At 37.4% G+C, this 26,272-nt stretch overlaps 1 protein-coding gene across 2 annotated transcripts in view; it reads right to left on the bottom strand.

Moving 5' to 3' along the window:
- The window catches only part of ryk (receptor like tyrosine kinase), a 69,716-nt gene that overhangs the window by 18,816 nt on the left and 24,628 nt on the right, over positions 1-26,272 (bottom strand). Inside the window, exons 4-11 of one of the 2 annotated variants that reach the window (XM_041791853.1) lie at positions 24,601-24,732; positions 19,319-19,366; positions 18,535-18,679; positions 16,273-16,373; positions 12,972-13,055; positions 9,355-9,480; positions 3,233-3,319; positions 293-362 (exon numbers count right to left, since the gene is read on the bottom strand). In XM_041791853.1, the coding sequence (XP_041647787.1) occupies positions 293-362; positions 3,233-3,319; positions 9,355-9,480; positions 12,972-13,055; positions 16,273-16,373; positions 18,535-18,679; positions 19,319-19,366; positions 24,601-24,732 (793 nt within the window). The remainder of the gene's footprint in view (positions 1-292; positions 363-3,232; positions 3,320-9,354; positions 9,481-12,971; positions 13,056-16,272; positions 16,374-18,534; positions 18,680-19,318; positions 19,367-24,600; positions 24,733-26,272) is intronic. The other variant, XM_041791854.1, reaches the window with a different exon arrangement.

Raw genomic sequence — 26,272 nt, 5'->3', positions numbered from 1 at the left:
AAATAAAGATGTGTCTTAAAGATCACATTGTGGATCAATGTTTGACTTTCACTCAGCTGTATCACACCATTGCTTAACCAATCAATGGATCCTTTTTACTCTTATGTATGGTACAAATTAATAACTGTGCTTAATGATTAGGCATCAAATGATAGCCATTTGTCTACGAAGATAAAACCAATACTGGGGATGTTTCAAATTATAATTTTAGGTATATTTTTTTTTAGAATGGGAGCATATAATAACAAAAAATATCTAAAAGGGACATGGGGACATGTATTTTTTCACTTACCTATGATGAAGTCCTCGAAGCTTGCAACTTTCAGTCAACATCATGGTCACCTGCACCTCAGATGCATGATCTAAACAGTTTGATCAGACACATAAGTCATGTTAGTAAGTGTTATAACCTGTTAAAACAAGCCTCAAAGGTAAGGGTAGATTTCTGCCCTCTCAGACCCCATGTAGTGTTTGATTTTCTTTTTTGCGCATTTCCCTTTCACGGTTTACTTTGCCAACACTCATTCAAAGTGGGAAATATCAGAGGGAAACTGACTTGTGCCAAGCTCAGTGTTTTTAATCTGTGTATGCAGCTTTGTCACTGTCTGGTACCTATGGAAGCAGAATTGTTCCCTTCCCCAAAAGGCATAAAGAGGAAGTAAAGACTCTAACAAAGCCAAGACTGGCATGGGCATATTGTTCACAGTCTGGTATCCACCCCTCTCTGTGTAAACACCAGAGACGGGACAAGAGGTCAGAAGGCAACAGGCAGACAAAGCTGACACACGCAACTAACAAAGAACCTCATGGTTCCTCATAAAGGATCTCTTTTACTGGCATGCAAAGCCTCCAGAATGAGTAAGAAATATTATTCATTAACACTCAAATCTGTATGCAAGTTCACTGAAATGAAACCATCTACATCCAACAGTCAAAGCCATTAGAAAAGCAGCTTCTATATGACAGTGTTTGGTTAACAATCTACAGAGCTTACCAAAGAAGAAAGAAGAATCAAAGAAGAATCAAAAATTGCCCCCTGACAACTTAAGTGTTGGCCATCTTTCAGGCCAACAACCTCAGTCATTCTTCTTATGTCATCTGTGTTATACAACCATGTTTCGGTCCAGTGACGTTAATTGAGGATTACGCTCTCCAAACCAACACTCCTCTTAGAAAAGCCACAGCTAGTTGCACATAAATATAAAGGAATGGGAATACTTTGAACACACCTGTACAAATTATACATATATTTTATGACAACTCTGCACTCAGTTGCGTTTTATTGTAAGGGTGAAGACACAGACTGTATAAACAAATTGGATCTGAAAACTGAGGGCCAAGATATTCATGCCTTAAAATTATATTCTTTCTAATGGCCAGGAGGCAGCGACTCATTAGCATAAAGATTTTTTTTTTTTATAAGTGCATATTAGTATTTCATTAAATATAATCATTAGAATTAGCCTATTTCTGAGTTCCTTTGAAATGTCAGGCAATACTCCATAACACTTATTTAGTCAAAGATGGTCTCATTTTTAACAGCTTTTCTCCCTCATTATATCAAAAACTTACATCTAAAGAAAACACTGATATAATGTTTCGTAAATAAACTGCTTATAGTTTTTAAAAGACTTCATAATCCAAGAAAAGTGCCTAGAAGTCACTGGGAGTTGCTCTGAAGTTCAGTCAGGAACACTCTCATCATATATCATCTTAGCATGACTATGAATGAGGTTGCAACAAGCTTTATGCTACAAAGGAGGAGGCTGGGGTGGGGGAGGTTCAGCTTTGCCAGCAGCAGCAACAGCAGCAGCAGCAGCCTGGGGCATCAGCATTAATGCAGGCAGGGATTCGTGAGAAGTGCACTGTATTTGAATACACCTCTGTGTTGAAAGGAAGAGCTGTGATTGGCTGTGGGAGCTGGGAGGCAATAATTAGGATCAGCTGGCCATCCGCTAATTATGGCTGGGTGTATGTCTACTGTGTCCTGCATGAACTAATACTGAGCTTCATTTATTACAAGAAAATAGACAAAAACTATAAAATCCAGTGTAAAATATAGTTATTCCGCTATGTCTAACAGGACATCTTTCACTGCTCTTGAGTGCAACTTGGCCTGGGTTCAAAGGGAGGGGCAGGGATCCTGGTATGGTCTGACCCAGTTCTGGGCTGCAGGCCACATTGGCCTTGGCTCTAGCTCAGGCAGATAATCTAACCTCTAATGCGTCTTTTATAATTGATAAACTGCTGCCTCACAGACCTCAAAAATGCCTTGTTTGGTGTTTGATTGCAGTGTAAGGCATTTAGGGAATCTTACAATTTAAGCATCTCAAGTAATAAGGAAGCTTGCTTAAACTACTGATTCTAACTGGAAGTCACAGCTCAATTATTAAAAAAAATTGAAATGGAGACAGAATTACAAATGTTTGACAAGGGCATATAAGAAAGAAAGTCACTCGCTTCTGGGTTTAATTCACCATTGTGGTTCTCCTATTTCCTCTTGCACCTAGTTCATAATCAGATCACTGACTTTAATTTCTGTGAATGTAACAGAATTTAATCAAAAACAGGTTTAAAAAAATATCATCTCCATGGATGCATACTCTTTATGGAGGGATTTGCTGTTGACTGTCATCAGTGTTAAGAAATCGGGTTCAATTTTTAATAGACACATAACAATGCTCTATGAAAAATGGATTCTGAGCCAAATAGGGTTACACAGCAGCATTACTACCAGACAAAACTGGAAGAAAGGCTGCCCAGCAGCAACAAATCCAGGTCTTAATTATCATTTTATGTTGCTCATCAAACTACTGAATCATACTCTCATAATTATGTGTTTGCTAACCATTTGTTCCAGTCCAACTCTGACCTAATTTCCAAATCTAGTCAAATATCCATCTGGACCAATTGTTCCACTCTGGGTTGCAGGGGGGCTGAAGCTAATCCCTGCTGCCATTGAACAAGAGGCAGAGTACACCCTGGACTGGTTGCTAGTCACTCACAAGTCTGACTCATAGAGAAAGGCAAACATTCACACCAACACTCACACCTGCAGGCAATATAGAAACTAATCAACATAATGAACATGTCTTGTCAAGCATGTCAGGAAAACTCCACAGAGAAAGGCCCTGACCAACAGGGATTTGAACCAGGAACCTCACTGTGAGGCAATGGTACAGTCATAGCAGCAACCTCAACCTTATTCAAAGTCTATGGATAGAGTACCTACCTTTCACGGTCTTCACAAAGACCTGCTTCTCCTTACTGGGGTCCTTTTCGTCCAGCAGTATGCCGTGGAAGATGCGGCCAAAGGTGCCTGTCAAAGACAAACCACAGGTATTTATTTTTAAAAAAGGGCAGGAGACACGCAGCCAGAGGCTTCACAATCAAAGATCCAAATGTCACCTCAGTCACAGGGCGCCATGCCTGGCTGATCTATGGACAGAGGTGGACAGGCTCCTGCTTAAAATGCTTTGTTTCTTAATGGGATTAGGCAGCTTTGGCTCTTGAGTCACAGACATGAGCCAGAACAAGAAGGATTCACTGAAGCTCAGCAGACCTTTCATCACGTAGACGATTCAGAAAGACGCACAAGGTGGAAAGGCAAAGTGAGCTTGTTCATCATCTCCTTTGTCTAAACTGTCACCCCGTAGCTCCAGGACTTCACTGAGCTAAAATACCATTTAAGCTTCAAGAAGATAAACCATCAACATAAACTTAGAAAAAATTCGAGGCCTAAGGCCATCTCTGCCTTGTGTTTCAACAGGAGAGGAGACAGAGCATAACAACAGGGCTAGTGTGAAACCGTCTCCCTCCTCCTCTTCCTCCTCAATCAAGCCTGTCTGGACCTGCTGGCTCCCAAAAACAGAATCCAACTCTGAGTTCAACTGCCTCTCAGACATGGCCTTGTACTTCTTCCATGAGTTGATTTATGATCATTTTCTCTTAAAGTTTCAATTTTTCAGTTGTACTTAACTTTATTTTACATAGAAAACAGCTATGTGTGCCAAATGCACTGGGCAGCATTATCTCCAAGTCAGGACAAGAAGATGAATTAATGCACAAATTCACATGACAGTGTATTTACTTGCAAATAGCTGAAGAGTAGCCAAGAAACTTAGCTGTTTTATTTTGCTATTGCATGAACTAACAATAAAATTTACAGTAAAATCCTCAATTATTAAAGGAATCCTTATACAAATGTAATCATCAAAACGTGACTATAAAAATATGGACATGTACACAATGAAGTTGTAGTCCTGCTAACATTGTTTCCATGACATTCATTAAATAAAGGTGGCCAAACATTGTGGCAAATTCAACCTCTGCATCTGTACATTTAAGAGCACAAGAGTGTTAAATATGGAGTCACTGCATATTTGCATCCTGGGCTTCATGGCTGAAAGGACAAAATATAGAAAATGATGGCTAAAATAAGCTACTTCAATAAAACTGCAACCTTACGCAAATGTGTAAAAAGTCGTTGCAGTGCAAGTATAAAACTTCACCAGGCTCATGCAACAAATACGTTATTTTATAAAAATCATAAAGGAGTGGAGCATGACTTAAACAGATGCAGCAGAAGGGCCTCAGCTTTTAACTTTTATCTGTTCCATTTAAATGTCTGCATGGGGAACACTTTACTTGTTACAGTATTGTTTGAAAAGATACAACTTACAACTTAATCACAGTTGGCATTTTGTAAGTAGTTGTAGTAGTTCTTAGCTGTTAATTAGGTTGGAAAACATCAGTCAAGCAGCACTGCTTGTTTGTTATTATTAGAATAAGTATTGTACTTCATAAAGCTCAACATTTTCATGACATTTTTGTCCTTTTTTGGACCACATTATGGACAGTTTCTGTAAGTATCTGTATACTTAAGTGTTGATGAAGGATCTACAAATCAGCTTTTTTTGCTGCTGATACCCATCATCTAGGAGTGACACTGGGTGAGGCTGATAAAATCATATATTTATAAAATCATATTTATTTCATTTTTAAAATAATTTACGATGAATAGATATGTGGGTAGAGATGTAATAGTATTGTTAATATTATGGTATCATGGCGGTGACAGAAGTGCCTCGTTGTTGTCATAGAAATGTGACCGCTTCAGGCAATAGGTCTTCAGGGCAAAAGTGTAACGTGTAAGTTAACGCAAGCTGCATGCTGCTTTGGCTGGTCTTGGTTTGTCTTGAGCCCAGCGCTGAAGCTATTCATCTTACAACAGCTTAAACAACCATTTAAAGGTGTGTTTTAACTTATGACTGTCTTGTTTTAAGTCCATAAGAAGCAGCTGTAAACTAGCTACGTAAACTTTACCGTGCAGCTGCCAGAGCTAAACCAAATCAATGTTAACACCCTACTTCCGTCATGTTCTTCACAATAAAAGTCCTCGGTTGTTATTCTTCTGTAATGCTTTTATTGTGAATGCACTCATCAGGAAGTGTGCTGAAGTCATTACCAGTTTAACACACCTCAGTAGGAAGGAGATGAAACAGGAAACTCAAATCAGTTAGGAAGAAGCAAAAATAGAGAAAAAAAAAATAAAAAATAAAAAATAAAAATAACATTTTTCCATGCTTCTATTCGTAGACATATATTGAGTACACCACCAAAGTCTTGTTTCAAGGGGAGAAGGTGGTTTATAACACCTGAATTTGGATTCAAAAGCATTATCTCTTTTTAATTTTGTCATATCTACATATAATACCGTAATCATCAAAAGCAAGAAAAATACCATTATATAATATTCAGGCTAGGTCTAGTGAGAACTAAAGTTACCATTGACTCTTAATCATTTTGGATTTTCTGGTGCCAAGAAATGAGAAAGGAGAAAAGAGTTGTTTTATTGTTTTAAGTTTTTTTGATACTGCAATAAATATTGTACCATGGACTTGTTACCGAGGTATTGAGATACATGAGATTTAGTTACTGTTACAGATACTATTAGTGTTTACTGGTGATTTTCCACTAAATGTGTTGGTGGTTGTTGTAGTTACACCTCAGTTGCATTATGCCATGGATGCATTATTTTATATTGATAACAAAAATCAAAAATCATTCCCAAAAAACTGTATTTTTTCAAGTTTTCACCAAAGGACAATTTTACAGCGGAGAAATTTCTGGCACTGATAAAGGAAAATAACCCTTTGAGATCAACATTTTAATTCCCTGACTTACCAAATCTGTTTTGTACAAAGCAGTATCAAAAAGAAAGCTTTCAGAGGCTTTGATAAATAAGAGCAGACCACAAGTGATATGGTGTGTTCTCCAGAACACAGTACAAGTACCAGAGTTTTACCAGTAAACCACAAAATACAATCCATCACAACCCTTAAAAGCTGGTCTCATCCACAGATAGGATGGTAAATAGCACTGCAGAAGATCTTATAAAGTGTCACAGTCTTCTAGTAGCTGTTCAGATACTTTGTTCCAGAAGGTGGTAGCTTTACCATGAATTTTAAAGCCATGTTGCTTGTAAAGAAATGTTTCAGTATCTCCTGAGTAAAATGGGGCCAGCCACAGCCATTTCAGTGTAAATTAGTATTAAAAATGCTTGAACACCAAGCACTTCTTTGGTACCGTGATTCCACTTCTTGACAGAAACCCTGTCCATAAACCATCAGGCGGCCTTCGAGTGGCATTTCAAAAGCAGAACACCCACACTTTTCTCTTCCATTGTGTTGCAGACACCCTTGGGTAACTATTACATCATTCTCATAGCCACACTAAACCCCAGTGTGGGCAAATCTCCAGAAAATGAAGTACGGTCTTGTTCAGCTCCATCACTCCATGACGACGCTGAATTGTCTCCAAAAGCGTCTACAGCTGAAGTGTGAGAGATGGATTGAGCCAAACTGAAGCTCAAATTGTTGAGTTCATCTTTGATATGAAGCCAAAGAAAGAGATTTAGGGACTTCAGCGTCTTAGGCTTTCTGTCAATATATAATATGCCTCTGAAAGAACTTTTTTATGCTGTTAAAGATCAACGAAAAGTTTACACTTCTGTTGATCTGATGAGGCATGCTCACAGATAGCAAGGGGAACAAAGCAGCAGTTGTGTTTGAAGGTCAACATATCATTTCTTCATTACAGACACGTAAAGAGACAGAAGAATAAGGATTATCACTGACAGGAGAGCAATATACATTCATTAAACTGCTGTGAATAAACATAAATCAAATCTACAGTGTGGGATTTTTAACTGCCCTGTCCTAAATTAATTAACTAAATCTTTGTCCTGTGAGGAACAGGAAAGAATTAACTAATCTGATCTGTCATGCAGTGTTGAAAGATTATCAGAAACCAGATCTAAAATCCTGACTTGGATATTCTCATAGTGATGCAATTAGTGAAGCTGCCCTCTCCCACTTTTTTTTAACTCGTCTTTTTTAATAACATTTCATTTCACAGCTAATTGCACGGTTGGAGACCACTTGGTTATTTCACATATCTATTGCTGGATGAATCAGGGGTTGTATGTGAAGAAAAGCATATGATATATTACACTGAAATTAAATGCTTTAAAAGAATATATTCTCTTCAAGCATTAACAGAAGAAAGGGACAGTGGAACAACAGTAATTCCTGTCTTTAGTCTGAAAAAAAATCAGCGCCCCCTTTATTTAAATAAAAGCCAAGATAATAACCAGTGATAAAATATAAACAAAAATAAATCATAGAATGCTTTCACTGATAACAGCCTGTCAGTTTAACTGCCTGCTAATTTCATTAAGCTGACTCAACACACAACACCAGGCTCATTATAAAAACAGGCTGGCTGGCAGCATCACCATTAGTTATTTACCAAACACCCCAAAGTTAAGTTAGCATTCAGAAAATACTTATAATTTGAGGTGGTTGTTCGCATGAAGTGTCGTGTTCCTAGTGTTGAGCAAAGACACTTGGGCCAAGGAGAAAAAGAACAGGACCATTACCCAGTGGTCCAAAGTCCTGTTCTTAGATGAAAGCACAGTTTGATTTCATTTTGAAATCAAAGTCCCAGAGTCTGGAGCAAGATCTGAGAGGCACAGCATCCAATGTGCTTGAAGTTTAGTGTTTTCAGTTTTCACAGTCATTAATGCTTTGAGGTGCAATGTCATCTGCAACTGTTGGTCCACTGTGCTTTATCAAGTCCAGAGAGACTTGAGAGACTTGAGACTCAAAAAAAAAAACAAAACAAAACAAAAAAAGAGACACCAGACTCAACAATACAGATGAGCTTAAGGCTGCTATCAGAGCAACCTGGGCTTCATAACACCCCAGCAGTGCCACAGACTGATAGACTCCATGCCACATCACATAGATGCACTAATTTGTGAAAAAGTAGCTCCAACCACTATTTTCCAGAAGGTCAGCATTTCTGTATCTGAATCTTTCTTGGACTGGTGTTCTGTGATTTTATAACATTCTGAGATAGTGGATTTTTGATTTTTGTGAGTATTGCAGTAAAACTTTTTAGTAAATGCAGTGTTTAGTGTGGAACTTGCACCATAACTTAAGACCTAAATGATAAATAGCTGGTGCAACAGGCCACTCAACCATGAGTAATTAGATTGTCCCAAGCAAATAAAAAGAATTTCAATATGTATACCCAGAATGGTAAGAGGATTTGTATTGCGCTTTAAATCATCTGACGACTCAAAGCACTTCATACACCACAGGTCACACTTAGCCATTTGCACACTGCTGATGGAGGCTGCCATGTCAAGTGGCCATCAGTCTTAACTTATCCTATCCATACACATTTACATGCTACTGGTGCAGCAGTGGGAGTAATTTGGGGTTAAGTGTTTTGCCCAAAGACACATCAACATGTAACTGCAGGAGCTAAGGATTGAACCCTTGACCTTCTGGCTGAGAGGTGACCTACTCAACCACTTATCAACTGCTGTCATTGTATCCCAATAGTAAAATAAGCTCAAAGTTTTCCAATACTACTGACTGATAGAAAGTGGAAGTAAAAAATTTCAAGTCATAAAAAGAAGCTGTAACAACAACATCTTTTTCATTGTGTAATCTGCTTCTTTTGGATTTGGTAATGTTGTGGAGTTAGGCAGTGTTGTGGTATTTGGTTGCGTTGTCAGTATTTGTAGAATGTTTCCTATGTACAATGCATGCATTGTCTAATCAGTGATGTTTTCCTGACTTGCTTCTGTTTTGTTTAATAGCATGTTCTCTCATTATGTGTCATCTTCAGCTTAAGGGCTTCTTTTACAGGTCAAGAACAGTCTTTGAGTTTGAGTTCATATTCAAACCTTCCATAAGAAATGTAGTTTGCATATTTCTTTAGACAAGGAGGAGTGAGAATGAGAAGGAAAAAGAACAAGGTCCTAAGAGAGACAAGTACCTTCATGTAAGACATCTCGTAGAGTGACTCGTTCTCTTGATATGGCGATGTCTTTCACTTTGGCTTTAGCCTCCATTAAAGTTACACTCCTCAGGTCATTCTTTTCTATACGCAGAGATGGATAAGCTGTAAGGATAGAAAAACACAGAATCACAAATGAGCCCCATGTAAACAGGTTGATTGACAGGTCTTTTAACCCCGAATAACACTATAAACCCCCCTGGGGGACTTAGGCTTTGCATCACTTTTGACAGAAAAACATTTCTTATTCACAGACAGGTTTTCACTAAAATACACAGAATCCTTTGTTTGACTTCAGAGAATTCTGACACTTTCAAGAAAAATGATCTGTGAAATACATAAAGTAACCTGCACATGTTGCATCAAAGCAACTTCTTGAGAAGTCCTAGATTACAGCACTTCCACTGCATAACCTTGTTTTGTCTTCTCTGTCATTAGCTGATGGCTTTCTGAGGCAGGAATTAATCTAGACATAAAAACACTCAAAAGTTCCCCATAATTTCAGTGCATAGATGGGAAAAACTGTGTGAACACTCCTTAATTTCAACAATCTCATATGTATACAACATGTCAGGGTTAAGAGATAACATTCCTTATGCCCACTGCTACTCAGTAGGGCACTGACTCTTTACTGTCATTTATATCCATATAGTTTGTGTTGATGTTTATCTGAAAAAAAAATATAGATGCTTTTAGACTGCTCTGTAAAAAGATAAGATCAAACACTGACAAAACATGTTTCTCACAGGACAATCTATTAAAATGTTTAGTCTAAATGGAGAAATATTATTATATTTATTATGTTTTTTAGCAACAAAAAAAGAAACCTTTGCCAGTTCCACCTTTTCCAAATGTGGCCAAAATATTTGGGCAATTACACTGCTTTCTCTTTGGGTATTGTTTGAAAACCCTGGTTATTAAAATAATGGAGGTTTCATCATTTTGAAAGACATGGCATCAAAAGTATAAGGAATTTTTCAAAACCTTGATATATAGAAATTCTGTGTTTGTTTTTGTACAGTTTAGACAGTGTGTAGCAGTATTATAATAGCAAGGCAGAGTTTAAGCAGACTTTTATTTTATATGAATAACCTTAATCAACAAGGTAACTAATAACTAACTCATCTGAATCAAAAAATGTTTACAATAAAAAGTAAGGTTCTAAGCAAGTATTTATGAAGTACCAGTCAACTACCTCTGACAGTAGGGAAGAACTGGGTAGGTAATCACATGGGTAGGTTGTCATACTCATTTTATATCATCATCAGAGGGCGCTGTCTCTCAAAATTTGGTATGGAAATTTACATAACTGGGGTCAAAGCTCACCTACAGTCTTTTCTAAAGTAGGACAGCTGATCTTGAGGTGAGAGGACTTTTTGTGTTTTTATGTCAAACTGAAAATATTCAGCTCCTCAGTATTTTCTTCTAGGCTTTTACACAGTGGGTTTATAACAAAACAAACGTTACCCTTAAAAGTGCGAAGGGAAAGCTATTGTTAAGATTGTTGTAAGCTAGCTAACTTGTTGTTAGATGGTTGTTAGCTTTGATGCTAGCAAGAAATTCCAGTTGGTTATCACATTCTCTTTTGGGTTGGTTGTCACAGCCGTTCAAGGGAGGTTTCAGGGAAGTGTTGGCTGTGCAACCAGTGTCCACACAAGCTCTGCTTAGTTGGAGTGCACAGACCCTACATGTGTATTCACTGTAACTTAGATAGCAAATGTGTGTAGGCTTGTAGAGTAGGCTATTACTGTTAGGCCTATCTGTTTTGTTCTTTATGTTGCTATAGGTCTACAGGCTGGTCTAAAGCTGTTCCTGTTCCTTACTCAGTTTGTGTCAAGATGCATCAAGTTATATTTTTGTCAACTTGTCAATGCAATTTAGGTCACAAATTTAGTTATGCCTTCCTTTTTTTTAATTCTTTTTTTTTCCATTAAAACAACGATGTGACAAAAAACCCCATTGTGTGTGACAACCATCCCTGTGATGGGGTTGGTTGTCACATAAATGTGTCAGAGTGTCTTTGATATCTAATTTCCTCCTTGTTACAATAAGTTAAAAATTAGAGGGATACCCATTGCAAGCCAATAATTTATGCTTCAATGTAATGGAGGGATGACCACTGAAAGATGTTTTGCTGATGAACAATTCACACCAGATTAAACAGTGTGTCAACCAATCCTGTTCTTCCCTACTTGAGTATCTTATCTAAATTTACGAAATTGTTCCTCCACCACTTTCAATTATCAGAGGCATAAGATACAGCTTTTCTTATGCTTTAAGTCTATTACAGTAATGTCCCTCATTTCTATAACATTAGCAGACACAGCTTTAAGACATTTCAGCCCTGTTACTATTAACAAGGAACTCAAATATGTATAGTGCAAGTAATAACCCCACAATCCCTTTTTCTTTTTTATGATGGATGGTAGATAAATCAGTCGGAGAAAGAAAACAAAGAAAATCTTTAAAAGATGCCAATGGACATATCAATGTCTCTCCAGCCTTTTCTTAGTCTTCTGTGCTTTGAATAATATTTGAAATCCTGATCTGTGAGCTTGATAAACAAGACTTAAGTAGAAAGAGCTAACTTTTAATGTGTTTTATGCAGTCATATATCTTATCATCTTTTAATAAATTTTTTTTTTGATTTTCAATGTATTTAATTTATCCCTGAGTTCATGCCTCTGCTATGTCTGTTGAAGCACTTTGTAAACAACTGTTTTTTAAAGGTGCTATATAAATGAAGTTACTATTATCCCAGTTAAAAGGCAGACATAGCAACATTATGAGGTAATCTGGTTTGAATCTCTGCTGTAGCAGGGAAACAGCAAAGTACTAAAGAATAGCTCAATGCTGCCCCCTAGACATAAAAGCAGCATCCAGCAAGCAATCAAAGAAGGATAACTAGGATAACTTGATGATCATACAGTACAATAATGAAAATTAATTTCTGACTTTGGTAATGTAAGGAGAAATTGTACATATGTTAACCTGGGGAGAAAACAATTAGTTCTTTATATTTTTTTGCATCTGGTTATAAACTATATTATGAAAAACAGCATCGGTTGCTTTTGGCAAACATATTTAGCCCCATAAATAATATTTTCCTAATCCATTTTAAATAATTGTGTGTGGTTATGTTCAAAAATACCTCATTTTATATCTATAATTAGAAGCAGTAATAAAAACACAGCCAATGTCTGCTTATATCTGGTAAAGCATGCTTTTTCATACAGTTTAACAAGTAAAAAAAAAAAAACGTGGTTGGACAATAAATGTCAGAAAACAGATAAAAAAATTACAAATCCAATACAAATACAAATAAAATAAAGACTAAATCCCCCACTTAAAGCACCCAAAGCCTGACAGACTGATGACTAATGACTGAGTAATGTAAAACATGCTGAACAATACAAAAAGGACAAAGGTGACAGAGGAGGTTAGTATTAAGCAGGTGTGTTGCATCTGCACACAAGGGTATGCAAACATATACAGTTTATACAAAAGCAGAGTGAGGTATAGACAACTACGGACAAAACACTTGTTAAAAATGTAATGATGAATCAAAAGGTCTCTGGAGTCTCACTGGAACTTACTTTTGGTTTCATGAGGGGGAGCACCAGGATTTTGGAAGGAGGAGGCAGCAAGCTGGAGGATGGGTGCAGAACCAGAGTGATTGTCTGATAACAAGAGGAAAAGGGGAAGGAGGGAGTGGAGGGTGGGAGAGAGTGAAAAAAGATGTGATTTAATGGAGAGCTCACTCAAATTACAACATGACTTTAAAGAACATACTTTACGCTCAAACACAAAAGACAACAAATGAGTCATGCTTGCAAGTTGGGTGAAACTGTCCATCAGGAGGTGGGTGAAATAACTGAGGTGGATGGTGGTGCAAATTAACTCATTCAGCAAAGCATAAAGGAGAAAGCAAGATGCTCGAACATAATGCACACAAGGTGAAGTGTGAGCTGAATCCACAAGGGGGCAATGGAGGGTCATACACTGAAAAAGGGAGCATCAAAAGCTGAGCAGTGTGAACCACACATCAGCATGAAAAGACATCAATATTAATGCTTTTTTTATTCCTGCAGGTGATTCAGGTGGATATTGATTCTGTCCGCACAAATATCACCCTGTATCTGGTTTAACCAGCTGCATGTCCAACAGTGTCAGTGGCAAATTGATTGTTTAAATGATGTTTTAAGAAAACTTGAACAGATCATGAAAATCTAAATCAGTACATTTGCTTGCACAGTTTAGTCAAGCTATTAGCTCAATGTGGAAGTTCAACTGGACTACTTAGAAGAAATGTATTGACATTAGTTACTACTGGACCTAGTTCCAGTTTACTGTGCTAAGGAATTAGCAAGCAGCTAATCAGTTGTGTGCTGGATGGTGAAAACATGACAGCTTTCTCCATTTTCTCCATGCTCTACACTTTCCTTTTTGTATAAATGTGAAGCATACTTCCCTACTAGCTTATGGTGATGCCAAAAAAAAAACAGATGACAATACTATCTCAGACCTGCTAAGCATCTATACTGTTCGCTTTTTGGTCAAAGTCCTGCATGGAAACTGTAGAGTGCACAGAACGCTCTTGCCAAATGAGGGGTGAATATACAAGTATAAACTGATCTCCAACCACATTATCTAGGTGTGAAAGTCTGGTACATATATGTACTGTAGCCTTACAAAGCAGATGGATTGGCCCAATTCCATGTCTGTAATCAGGCAGATCCATCTAGCAAGCTCTAATCTTAAACAATTGTGCCAGGTCTGAGAAACGACCGGACAAATCAGTGTGATTTGAAGGTAATAAGGCGGTAGCTACGGGCAGGGTTTAGGTACGCGAAGCCAGTTGCTGCAGCTGGTGAAATGATTGGCTCAAATGTGGCTATAGTTTAGCAGCAGCAGCTTTATCAAAACTGGGCCACATTTCTTTATTAAAACAAGAGCAAAGAAAAACACAGAAAGCTTTACATAGTACAAAATATGTTTTTGCTCTTCTTCTGACCTGCCCCTGCACACGTTCGCGATAGTTATGGGCAGGGTTTAGTTGTATTGCAAGTTCATAGCAATGGCTGACACTGGTGAAGCTATAAGCTCAGCTTTAGCAACAGTTTAGCAACAGATCTAGCCAGCATTTCTTTATTGAAAGAGGACTAAAGAACCACAATGAAAGCATTTCTTGGCAGAGAAGATGCTCCTACACTTCTCCTGGCCAGCTTCAGAATGAGTTTTATCCCTCAACAAGCTCCACTGTTTGTAAACATTGACAGCACCTTGCTACAGAGCTCACATTTCTTGCCGGAGCTGCCCATGTCTACTACCTAATTATGTCTTGGCGCTCTCATTGGCTGTAATGAATTTAACAGACAGAGCATTTTCCCATTCATCCTCAGAGTACTTTTTTAAAATAAATTCTGCCCTTCCAAAACCCCTTGTAAAGGAATAATCCCAGGTGAATGTGATATATATTCCATGCAATGGATATATGAAGCAGTCTATCTGGTGTGTCAGGTTACACATACTAAGTATGCAAGACATTCTTAAGGAGGAAGATTTGTATCTTCTTTGAAGACACAGAAAACTAGTTACTCTATGAATCATCTAATGATCTCATTCTTTCCCTTTCTCTGGTGTTGTTGAAAGACCCTTGGTCATAATTTTCTGTTAAATAGCAGTGCATTAATCACTTTCAGAGACTCCTGAAGGTTTTTGCTCTCGGCCTAAAAAAAGTTCAGTACTTAACCCCATCTTCAACAGATGCTTGTTTTTTAAATGTGTTTGTAACAATCAAGCAGCAAGATAAGAATTTTGTTGATTATTGTTCTTTACATGTTTGTGTTGCTCAAACTGGACAAAGCAGTGTTTGCTGTTTACCCTCATTTGTTCTTGACAAGTTTACTAACCATCTGCTGACTAAATACATGTGATTTTAGTCCTCTCATCTAATGTTAGCAGGAAAGCAAATGCACATACTTCCTTTAAGGTTTACTTTTAATACATAAAATTACAGTCCTGAGACACTTTTGCTTTGCCAAAGGTGAGGAAAACTGAAAAGCAGCTAGCAGGGTTCTGTCCACGTTAAATCAGTATTTCTTCTTTGATTAAAGTATTCAAAACTCCAAAGAGTATAAACAAGAAGTTGTTTTACAGAGCAGCTGATTTATACTTCTTTCAAACTTGATGCTAATCTATGTTTATGGGATTCTAAATAACAAGAGGTTCTTCTTTAAAAGACATGACAGTGGTAACCTTTAAAAGTGTGCTAAATAGTTAAATCTCATTTCAAATCTAGGACAGAAGAGGTAATCATCATGATGTCTTTTTAAAGTAATTTCCTGTCTTTTTTCCAGTAATGAAAAGGCCAATACAGCCACAACAAAAGTAAGTTCAATGTCAGAACCTTGCACTTACATTAACCTTGTTACTGTGTCAGTACTTCCCATCAGGTTCTAAAATTACAACATTTAAATTAGATCAATTCTTGTAGGCTTGGATATAAAAGACTGCTTGTCTTCTAACTACTGAACAGCTGGCCTGATGTAGAACACACAGTAAGTACATTTACACGTTGCTCAGACATTAATAGGTCACGAGGGGAGCAGCAACCAAAGAAAGGGAACAACCCTGCAGGAGCTCTGTACTTCATTACAATCTTATGATACCATTTAAACTAATTAGGTCAGTCACAGTATATTATTGCATTAGGAAAAGCATGCACATTTACAGATGCCAGTATGAGAAGAGAAACAAAACAGCCATTTGAGATTAAACCAGAGTGAATGTGATAAAGCCTCTTTAGGTGCCATTTTTAAGAGTCCACAAAATTCCTCAGATGTTACTAAAATGAAAAAAGATTCTGGTCGCCTCTGGGTGAGTGAAATATCTTACTGGTGACGGGAGCTGCATTGTTTGGAGTGTCGGCCCTCAGGTACTGTGTGGTCTGAGTGGACGGCTGGGACAGGCCCTGCGAGCTTCCACTGTCACTCACACTGAAAAACAAAGACAGAAAGAAGAGTGTTCATCCAGAGGCACCTGGATTGAGTTGCAGCTGCAATTGTTAAACCCATTACTTAATGTTTAAAGTCCTTCCAAGGTTCTTATGCCTACAAGCTAGTTTCAAAGTCATGATTTATTGACTCACACTGCAACATCAGATCTTGGTTATGTGTAAATCTAGAGGAAACATCTGTAGCACAGTCCAATAAAAACAAACTAACAGTAAATCACTGTGCATCATGAGATGCATCATACCTTTTGAATAGTTTAAGCCCAAAAGAGGAACTGCTTTTACTAACCAGCAGACAATTCTGTATGGAATAAAGGTATGAATTTAATTAATAAACATATAAGGCTAAGTGTTTTAGCCTTTTAACTGGAAGAGTATGTGATAGGCTAAAACAGGATCCTAACTGAAAACAATAATATCAGGCAAACATCAGGTTGTTTTTTTAATCCCTTTATAGATGAATCCAGGGAAAAAAACAGATGACGACATGCTGCTAATGCTGCAGAGACATAGTTGCTTGATCTTAGATGTGCCTTTGGCAAAAGACATTTGAAAATCACTGATCTAGAGCAAAAAGAAGCAAAAATAGAAAAGATGTGTAAAAAGAATTTTTACAAATGCCTTTTGCCAATGTTACTAGGCCTCAACAATTAAATAAAGCTGTTAGTTTATTGAGCTAACAAGCAAGTATCAATATCAAGTGGTACTACCCCACAAAGATGTGTATGGTGATCAAGTTGTTTTTTCCCTTTTTTCTCTTAATGCAGTTTTTGTAACCAGTGTCTAAAGTCAGCTTAAATGAATCTGTCTGACATTTCATCTATATCTACACAACACACATTAAAAACCATCTTAGAGCAATAATAGCAATAAGAGAAATGTTAAAAGGTACCCATGCCTTGTTTAGAAAAGTGCAATTTGTGCAAGTCTAATGTGGAAACTCTAGATAAAGTTAAGACCATGAAACTAAGGTACCTTCATCAGCAGCAGTCTAATGATTTTGATGTAATTATCTCTGTTATCAGTAGGCAGCAGCAGATGCTGCAATGCCAACACAATTATGGCAGCAACCATAAGATGGCATCCTCCATTAATCAGTTGTCAGATTTAGTTTATAGAAATGTCTGTGATACATGTCGGAAAAAAGATAAACTGCTGCAAGTTTGTACACCTTCTTTTCTTGGTTCTACTTCTGATTACTGTAAGTTTCAAATTTAAGCCAATCCTAGTTTAAGGCCAAGGCTCTTTAACTAGCCTGTTTCCTAACTATCCTGACCAACAATGACTTCAGCATTTTCCTGCAAATTAATCAGAAAGTTGATAGTTGTTGAATTAGTTAAACACTTGTTGAATTTCGTTTACTCCTGAATAGAACATTTTTCAAAAATGAACTTCAGGTTTTTTTCTTTTATTTAAACCAAGAACCAGTGGATGTTTTTGTTTACTATTTAAAACAAACAAACAAACAAAAAAAACAGTAAGCAGATTTTAACATTACAGGAGAAGAAAACAGGGATTTTCTTAAATTTTAGAGATAAGTTTTGTATTGATCAACAGACTGACCTATTTAGCTTCAATAAACAAAACATGACATTACACTCACATTAACAAAACTAAAACTTAAGTGATAATAGAAGAAGCCTCTTAAAAGTTAATGAACCATCTAAACATTATTGTATAACACAACAATCCCATCATGTATTGGGGTCAAATAAAGCTATATAACAGAGACATTACATTATTTAATTTTAGTTTGAAAAATACATCTGATACATTTTTTGATTTAGTTAGAAATACATTTGTCAGACTGTCAAGACTTTCACTGTCGAGATAATTGTATTTTCTGAATCAAGATGAAGGAAAACTTGCTGATCTCCCCAGAGCTGCCTGTAGCTCAAATATTAAAGGAAAAGCAGGGGAGAATATGTGCAGGTTTAAACTTGATGTAACCCTTGCTGTGGATCTGACTGTCCTTGTCTTTAAAACATAGTTTACCTCTGAAAATACTGACATAATTTCAACATGCAACAGACAAGGCTGTGAATGCACTGGCCAGTCTGTTAAGTTTTTTTAGTTTTGATTTAGAATGTGATTTTTTTTTCATCCATGACTGTTTGAAGCTGGACAGACCAAAGAAAACAAACCTGTCCTCCATCTCTACTCTCTTCATGCTGTGCAGGTGCAGGATGGCCAGGATGATGGCCACCAGGAAGATGACGATGCAGCAGACGCTCACACTTATATAAAACACCTGGGTGGATGTGGTGGGGGTTGTCTCACCCGCTGTAACTGTAAACAGAAGAAGAGAAGAAACTAAAGGAAAAATGGGGCATCATTGCAAACATAAAATACCCCCTCACAAAGAGCCTACGCTATTATAAAAGAATCTGAGCAGAAATACTCCCATTTCTAGTTGGGCAATTAGATAAAGACTTGAGTAAGAGCAGAAAAAAACTTCAAGTACACCTTGGGCTCCACTCAGCAATAATGGAGGCCTGGAATAGTAGAAGCTGTGCCCAGGATCCAGTGTCTGAGAGCATTTCTCATCACCTATTTAAAAGCCTCTGAGGGCCCCAGGTTCCTCAGGCCTACCCAAGCAGAAGAGAAACAGCCCGCTAATAGTACTTTGTTACTGGTGGCAGTGAACTCACAAAAGACTCTGAATAAATTCCACTGAAAGAAGACCACCATTCCAAGAGGCGGGGGCTGAGAGAGAGCACTTCAATAGGAGAATGCTTCCTTCTCTTTAGGCTCCAGAATTATATCCTGTCACTATGGATGTTTGACTAATGTGCACAGCTATATAGAGAGACTTTTCATCTCAGATCCAGTCCCTGTGGTATCAGGCTGATGCTGCCTTTGATAGGCAGTGCATGGAACGGCTAGAGAGGGTAGGTAGAGCAGGATGCAGACACAAAGATTACTTACATTCAGGCCGTGTACTGTTGGGGGGAATGGCAATCTTGGGGTCAGGCTCTAGAGATGGAAAAAAAGACAGAGAAAACTATAGCTTTAGTGTCAAGTGATTGACTGAAGATTGTTGAGTACAATATGCAACTTTTTTTTTTTTTTAAAGATTTATTTTTGGGCCTTTTTATGCCTTTATTTGATGGAGGAAGGACAGTGGGCAGACTCGGAAACAGGGAAGACAGTGGGGAGAGACATGGGGCAAAGGGCCACAGGACGGATTCGAACCCGGGCCGCCCACATACATGGGTGGCGCCTTTAACCACTCAACCATCTGCGCTCCCCCATTTCTCTCTTTTTTTTTTTTTTTTTTTAATCATGTTTTGTTTAATTTAAAAAATGCCACATAAGATACAGCATAGAATAGTTATACATTGTCCTGAATGATTTGCTGGTATATCTATAGATAAAAAGATATGGTGTGCTTGATTACCCCTATTAATCTCAAGATCTTGTCACTACTTTATAAGTACTCATGGAAACTTGTGACATGATTGGACATAACTGAAACAGAGGTTTTTGGCCATAGAAGAGGTGTGCCATGGGAAAATGTCGGACAACAGTGGGAAGTAGGGTTGTGTATTGTTGTTGTTTTGGGTTTTTTTTTCAATACTGGTAGTAAATCAACACTTTGAAAATGGTTACCGTACCTAAACAGTTTCTGCATTAGTAGCACAAAACATGATAATGGTCAAAGACATAAAAAAAGAGCAATATATTAAAAATCTAAATAAAAAAACCCTATAAATAATTCATATAAACAATTAATAAACTATTACCAAACTCCAATAAATTGTGTTTTGTACTAACAACTCTACCCTCTTTTCTGAACTAAATTTTCGACTAACTTATTTTTTACTTTAACTGAACATTTTGAAATACTTTGTTTTTTACTACTTTGTTTTATCTTTAACATTTTTTAAAATAAAATATCAACACATAATGATCCATTGTTGTGTGCAAACTTAGGGTGTACTCACACAAGGCCAGCCGTACCGTGCCTGGGCCCGTTTCAGCCTAAAGTCTGGTATGTTTGGCCAGTGTGAGTGTAATCATTCTGTGCTTCAGCAGGGCACACTTTGCGGCCCCAGCACAGATGGACGAGGTGGGCCTAGGCACGGCGCGGATGCAAATGAAGGATCACAAGCACAGGAATGTGACGTAGCGTGAAGTAACAAGAAGACCCACCTCAGAGAGCCCACCAGGCAGCAGCTGCATGCTAGAGACAGCAGGATCCCAGTCCTATCCACATTTCTGACCAGTTTCTTTCTTCTCACTTTAATGACTGTAAGAGGATTTTTTGTTTGTAAAATAAAGCTTCTTCCCTTGTTTTAGTCACAAACAGCAGCTCACGGGATAACAAACACCTTTCATCCTCCGTGCGTAAAGCAACATTACTTAAATTACGCATTCACCTCCAGCTCTCATCAGATGGTTAAAATTGCTCTCGTCACCATTAAAAATATCTTTTATCTGATCATTTAATCCTGCTCTGGACACAGGCTGTCCTGTGACATGAGAGCTTGTTTGGTGCAGCGCTGAAAGGCATCCGAACGCAGAGAAAAGGCTCAGTACATGGCGAGCAAAAGAATTCCACAGGGATTCAGATAGTATATTGACATGCAGAAGAGCAGCTGTAGGGGCTCACACGAGTTAAAAAGTCCGGGTTTCATTCATCAGAAGTGTTTGGAACTCTGATCAGGCTCCAGGTTATATGCTGTGAGCGATAATTCTCCGCTATGAACCACTTTCTCTCTCTCTCTCCTCAGTGCTCTTTATAGTTAACGTAGCTACTGATCCCAGATCAGCCGGAATAACTCCGGTGTCAGATCAGATATCGTATAAAACTGTTGCTATTTTCCAGCCTAAAAAAAAACACTTACATATACTGAGTCATCAACATGTACAAATTCATCAATAATGGACCCTTTGTGTGATGACGCCAGCGCGTGACGTATCTGTGCCCAGGCCTGGATGCATTGAGTAGTGTGAGTGCGGGCCAAAGGGGGGACAGGGGAGGGGGTCAAATGGGCTTCAGCATGGTTAGAATACGGCACAGTACGGATGGCCTAGTGTGAGTACACCCTTAATTTCCCCCTCAAGGCCTGGGCCCCCCAACCATAAAGTCTGGTGTCACCCCTGCTCTTAAACTAATGAACACATGAAATTCTCAACTCAAGGACAGAGGTCTGTTGATGGGACATACAGTGCAACATCAACAAAAATGGATTAGGAAAAGGACAAGCCTTCAGGTAAAAGTCAGAAAACTTTTTTTTTTCTCATTCATCAATCTGTTCCCCAGACACACTGCTCCTGAGAGGGTCACTGTCTGATTTCATACCTTTAAAACATTTCATATGAATACTGACAAATACAAGAAATAAAGATAGAAAAGACAGGAGATAGTGCTTAAAGTTCCTGCCTCCTCTGGTCATTTTTTTAATTCATCTTTACTGTTAAGAAGAGCTGGCCCATAGACTGTGCAGTGCGCCAAATAGTCCCTCATTAAAGGCAATCGTTCATCGATGACCTCTCCCTCCATCTGCCATCAACAGAAACCAATAAAATTATAGACACCACCCCAGCTGTTTTTGTACTCTTAATAGTGGCATGGAGTAATACACACAAATGAGTCAATTAAAACATTAAAGACAGCTCATGAATAAAAGCTGTACCATAGGCCTAAATAACTCAGAGAAATACCTTTGAAAGATGCTAATAGAGAATGGGATTAGAAAAAACAGTTTAAAAATGTATAGACTCAGCCAAAATTCACGTTCTAGCACTGCATCAGCGACAACTCATAAAACAAATAATATAAAGGGGCACCCTAGCAGCGCAGAGATGTTGCACCGCAATTAAATGAATGAATGAATGACATCCATGCTCTGCTGAAATAAAATGAGCACAGGCCAACACATATATTATATTTCTGTTAGGCATTTTGTGTGTTTCAGGAAGTAGCATTGGCGTGTTAAGGGACCGAAAAGTACAACAGAAATCAATGTTTTGGTTTGGCTTGGTAGATAGGTGATGGCACCGGTGCCACTTGTACTGGATTTTGGATGAAGCTGACACCAAATTACTTTTTAAAAATGTAAAAGATCCTGCACTGTACCCTTTTCAAAATTAAATACAACATACATTTAAGTGCACATCTTAAGTTGTCAGGTTAAAAACATACATATTAGAAATTCAGATAAGTCTGGGTAAACTCCAAGATAATTTTGATAACAAACCTTTGATGTTATTCAATCTATATAAAATCAATTTTTTTAGTTTCTAAAAAGAAATCTGAATATAGAATTTAACTTTAAAGTAGACTTAAAGTTGTGATTTAAACTGTGTTATGATGATTCCAGACAGAGGTTTTAATCTTTGCCTTAGATGCTCTCAAAAAAAGAATGATCTGGATTTTAACACAGTAGAGGGAGGGAGGGGGGAAGAGAGAAAAAAAGAGGGGGCGATAAAGAGAAACAGAGAGTTTTAAAAGAGTTTTAACGTTAAAATAAAGTTGATAAAGCTAAAGTAAAAAGTTAACAATTAAATAATTACCTTTACTTACTGAAAATACTTGTAGTGAAAACTTTTATTTTAAATCTGTAATTTGTAAGTTAAAATTAGATCTTTGTAAATATATACATATGCCAATTATAATACTGTAATTGTGCTTTTTCTGTTATTGTATTCAATATATCATTTGTGATTTATTTGTACACTGCTTTGGCAGTGTAAATGTGTGTTTTCCATAACAATAACGGTCACAGAATCTAATTGAATTGAGAGGGAGAGACGTGAGTATATAGACATGAGTGAAGATGTGAAATAAGAATTGCTAATGCAATCATGAAGCCTATCAGTGCTCTGTATGACTATCAGATCAATCGGAAAATTCAATGAAATCCTTGCCTGCAGTGTCTCAGCTCTGTGTGGGGAAACTTTTAATTACAACACTGCACCATCACCACCTCAGCATAATGCTGTGATTGCAGCTGACAAATGAGATGACAAATTCATTGAGTGCTGTCATTGAAAGACAGTAATCATTGTAAGAACACCTGTCATACCTTGACAGCAGTCTTGACTATTATGACATTTGATGGAGGAAGTATCCTCATTACTTCATAAGCTGGAAAAAGCCTGTTTTAACAGAAGTTCACATCACAGTCACAATACTCTGTTCTTCTGGGAAAATGAGATGATGAGATTAATGGGTTAGATGGACAGTGTTTAAAGCAATTTTTTTAGATTGTACTGCATAAAGATGTAGGACACATAGCTAACAACACCAAAATTTGATGTATCACTGCATTATTGTCTTTCAATTCAAATTTCTTGCAGATTCAGAATTGAGTTTAATTGCCAAGCACATTTTCACATACTAGGAATTTGGCTTGGTTGGTGCAGAAACAAATCGCATAGGAGGAGAAGAAGAAGAAAAATATTAAGAGGATAATACAAATATTAAGAGGCTTATACAAAATATTTATAAGGCTAAAGGAAATATAAAGAGGCTAAATCACCATCTTGTGATTTAATCATTATTGTGGGCCCTGTATCATGTATTGTATCACAGTATTGTGAGTTACACTGCAACTCTTGCCGAATACAATAAAACGCAAACAAAGACAGTATACTAATCATGACAAAAATTACAAATTCAACAAAACCTGACATGTTTTTTTCTGCAATACCACAAGTTCTTAAAAAAAATCCAGTAGTAAAAAAAGACAGTAAGTGAGCATGTATCAGTTGCTGTCCTCTACTACAACACTACAGGCACAATCCAAGAAAAAGGCTGGCAGGTTTGTTTCTTTCCTCAGCACATATTTTAACCACCACTTAGGCATACAAAGGTTTTTTATGGCTGCTAATTCGATTCATGCTCAAAATAAGACAGGAATAAGTTTGCTTCCATGGGAAGTATGGAGAGAAACCTCTTGGCCATATGTAATTATCTTCAGGATGTTTGAGAATAGCACAAACTGAATACAGAACACAAAAACCTGTACATTTCTCACTGTAAGTGAAGAATATTTTATACAAAAAGCTAAAAAAATACACAGATAAAATATAACTGTTACATTCATATATGCCGTCCTTTAATAACAAAAAAAATCCTCTTTAAAGATGGATGTTGATTGACTAAGTAATGCTATATAAAACAGGCTTTACTGCTTTCACAATGCATACATCAAATCACTAATTTGTTATGATTATTACCTATTAGTCAAGATACCTACTTTTATAGCACATTTTCCTCCTCTTGAAGTTGAGCACTGTGTAGTTGTTGGCATGTATGGTCAGATTGAGCTGCACAGTTATGACAGCCTCTCCATCCACCTTGCCGGAACAGAAGAGGTCCACTCTAAAGACTGTAGAGACACACATTTTGTTTTTTCAGGAAAAAAACAAAACAACAAAAAACAAAAACATGCAATGCATTATTTAGGGTTTAAAACAACAGATGCAACCACATGTTGAAGGCAACTGATGTAGGTGATTCTTTTTTTTTGAATGTTGATTTTTGAAGGTTTTATAAAAATCTGTTAAAGTAAATCAGATTTGTCAAAAGTGTGAGTCTAAACATTTATTTTCCTGCATTCTGATCTATTCTGTTTCTGGAACCAATTTCCAAATTTTCTGCACCACTTTAGAATTGTATGTGTGTCTTCCTCTGTGTTTTAAAATCTACTTTAGCACATTTTGACACTTTGATTAGCATTTTAAAGTATATGGTCTTTAAAAAGAATTTCTGCGGCTGAAGCTTTAAACAAGAAGCCTGTTCATACAGTATGCAATTTAACGTCACATTTACTTCAGCCTTGTTTACAGACTGCCAAATAAAGAAAATATAAATATGACACACATTTGATGAATTTTTGAGACATGTGGTTAAGCAGTTAAGTCATGACTGTATGTTATTTTAATGTAATTTTGATTTTATTTAAAAATGGTCGTGTATACATTGATTTACTGCTCTGAATAAGGCTGTGATGAGCAGTGACATAACGTGACACACTGGCACCTGCTGCTTACAATCAAGGAGAGAAGAAGAGGAAAGGCAGGATTACGTGCTGCAGCAGTATGAATGTAGGCCAAATAACTGCATGTAAATCAATGATTTTACTGTTTAAAACATTTCCTAATGATCCATGTCTGGACCTCACGGACATCACCGCCTCCCTCTCTAAAAAGACGCTGATGTTATAAAGTTTCACTCATGACTGTATTATCCTGACGTTTACTTGCCAGGTGGAAAGGCTTGTAAATAACTCTGAAAATAATAACTGAAAACAAAACAATGTCTGCTGTAACAATCACAACAGAAGGCTTTCTGCCTCAGACACACTTTACTCCACTGACCGCGTTATGCTCTATTTCTCCTCCCTGTTTGAACCTCGGCAGACCGGAGGACGCTGTCTCTTTAGAGCTCATCAAAAAAACGTTGATAAACTTTGTTCAGATTGTGCAAATAAATATTTTTTTGCACACTTATGGTTCAGAAAGCCAAGACGGAGCTTCGTATAAGAGTTAGAAATCATCATGAGAACTAAATTTTAAGTGTCACTTTCACTTTTAACGTGAGGCTCCGCTGCATAGGGGAGAAGAAGGGGAGGGAGGGAGGGAGGGAGCAAAGAGCGAGAAGTAGTAGAGCCAATCCTACGATAAAACAGATTAAGCAGATCACCAATAAATTCTATTTCTTCACGATCTGGGATCGTCTTATCATGCACCCCTACCAGAGTGCCTTATATCTTCAGTTTTGACAAGCATCTCTACCATGGATCCTATTTGCTAATAATCTGGCATGTTATTCATTCACCTTTTGCTGTTTAATCCTTGTCCACTCATCCTAAAGAGCACCTTATACAGAGAGCAGATTTTTCAGACTGACCCTCGTCTCAATATATA

Source organism: Cheilinus undulatus, linkage group 7 (genome assembly GCF_018320785.1).
Source record: "Cheilinus undulatus linkage group 7, ASM1832078v1, whole genome shotgun sequence".
Classification (NCBI taxonomy): Eukaryota; Metazoa; Chordata; class Actinopteri; order Labriformes; family Labridae; genus Cheilinus; species Cheilinus undulatus.
Note: the sequence above shows the minus strand (reverse complement) of the source record. Positions and strands in the feature narration are given on the sequence as shown.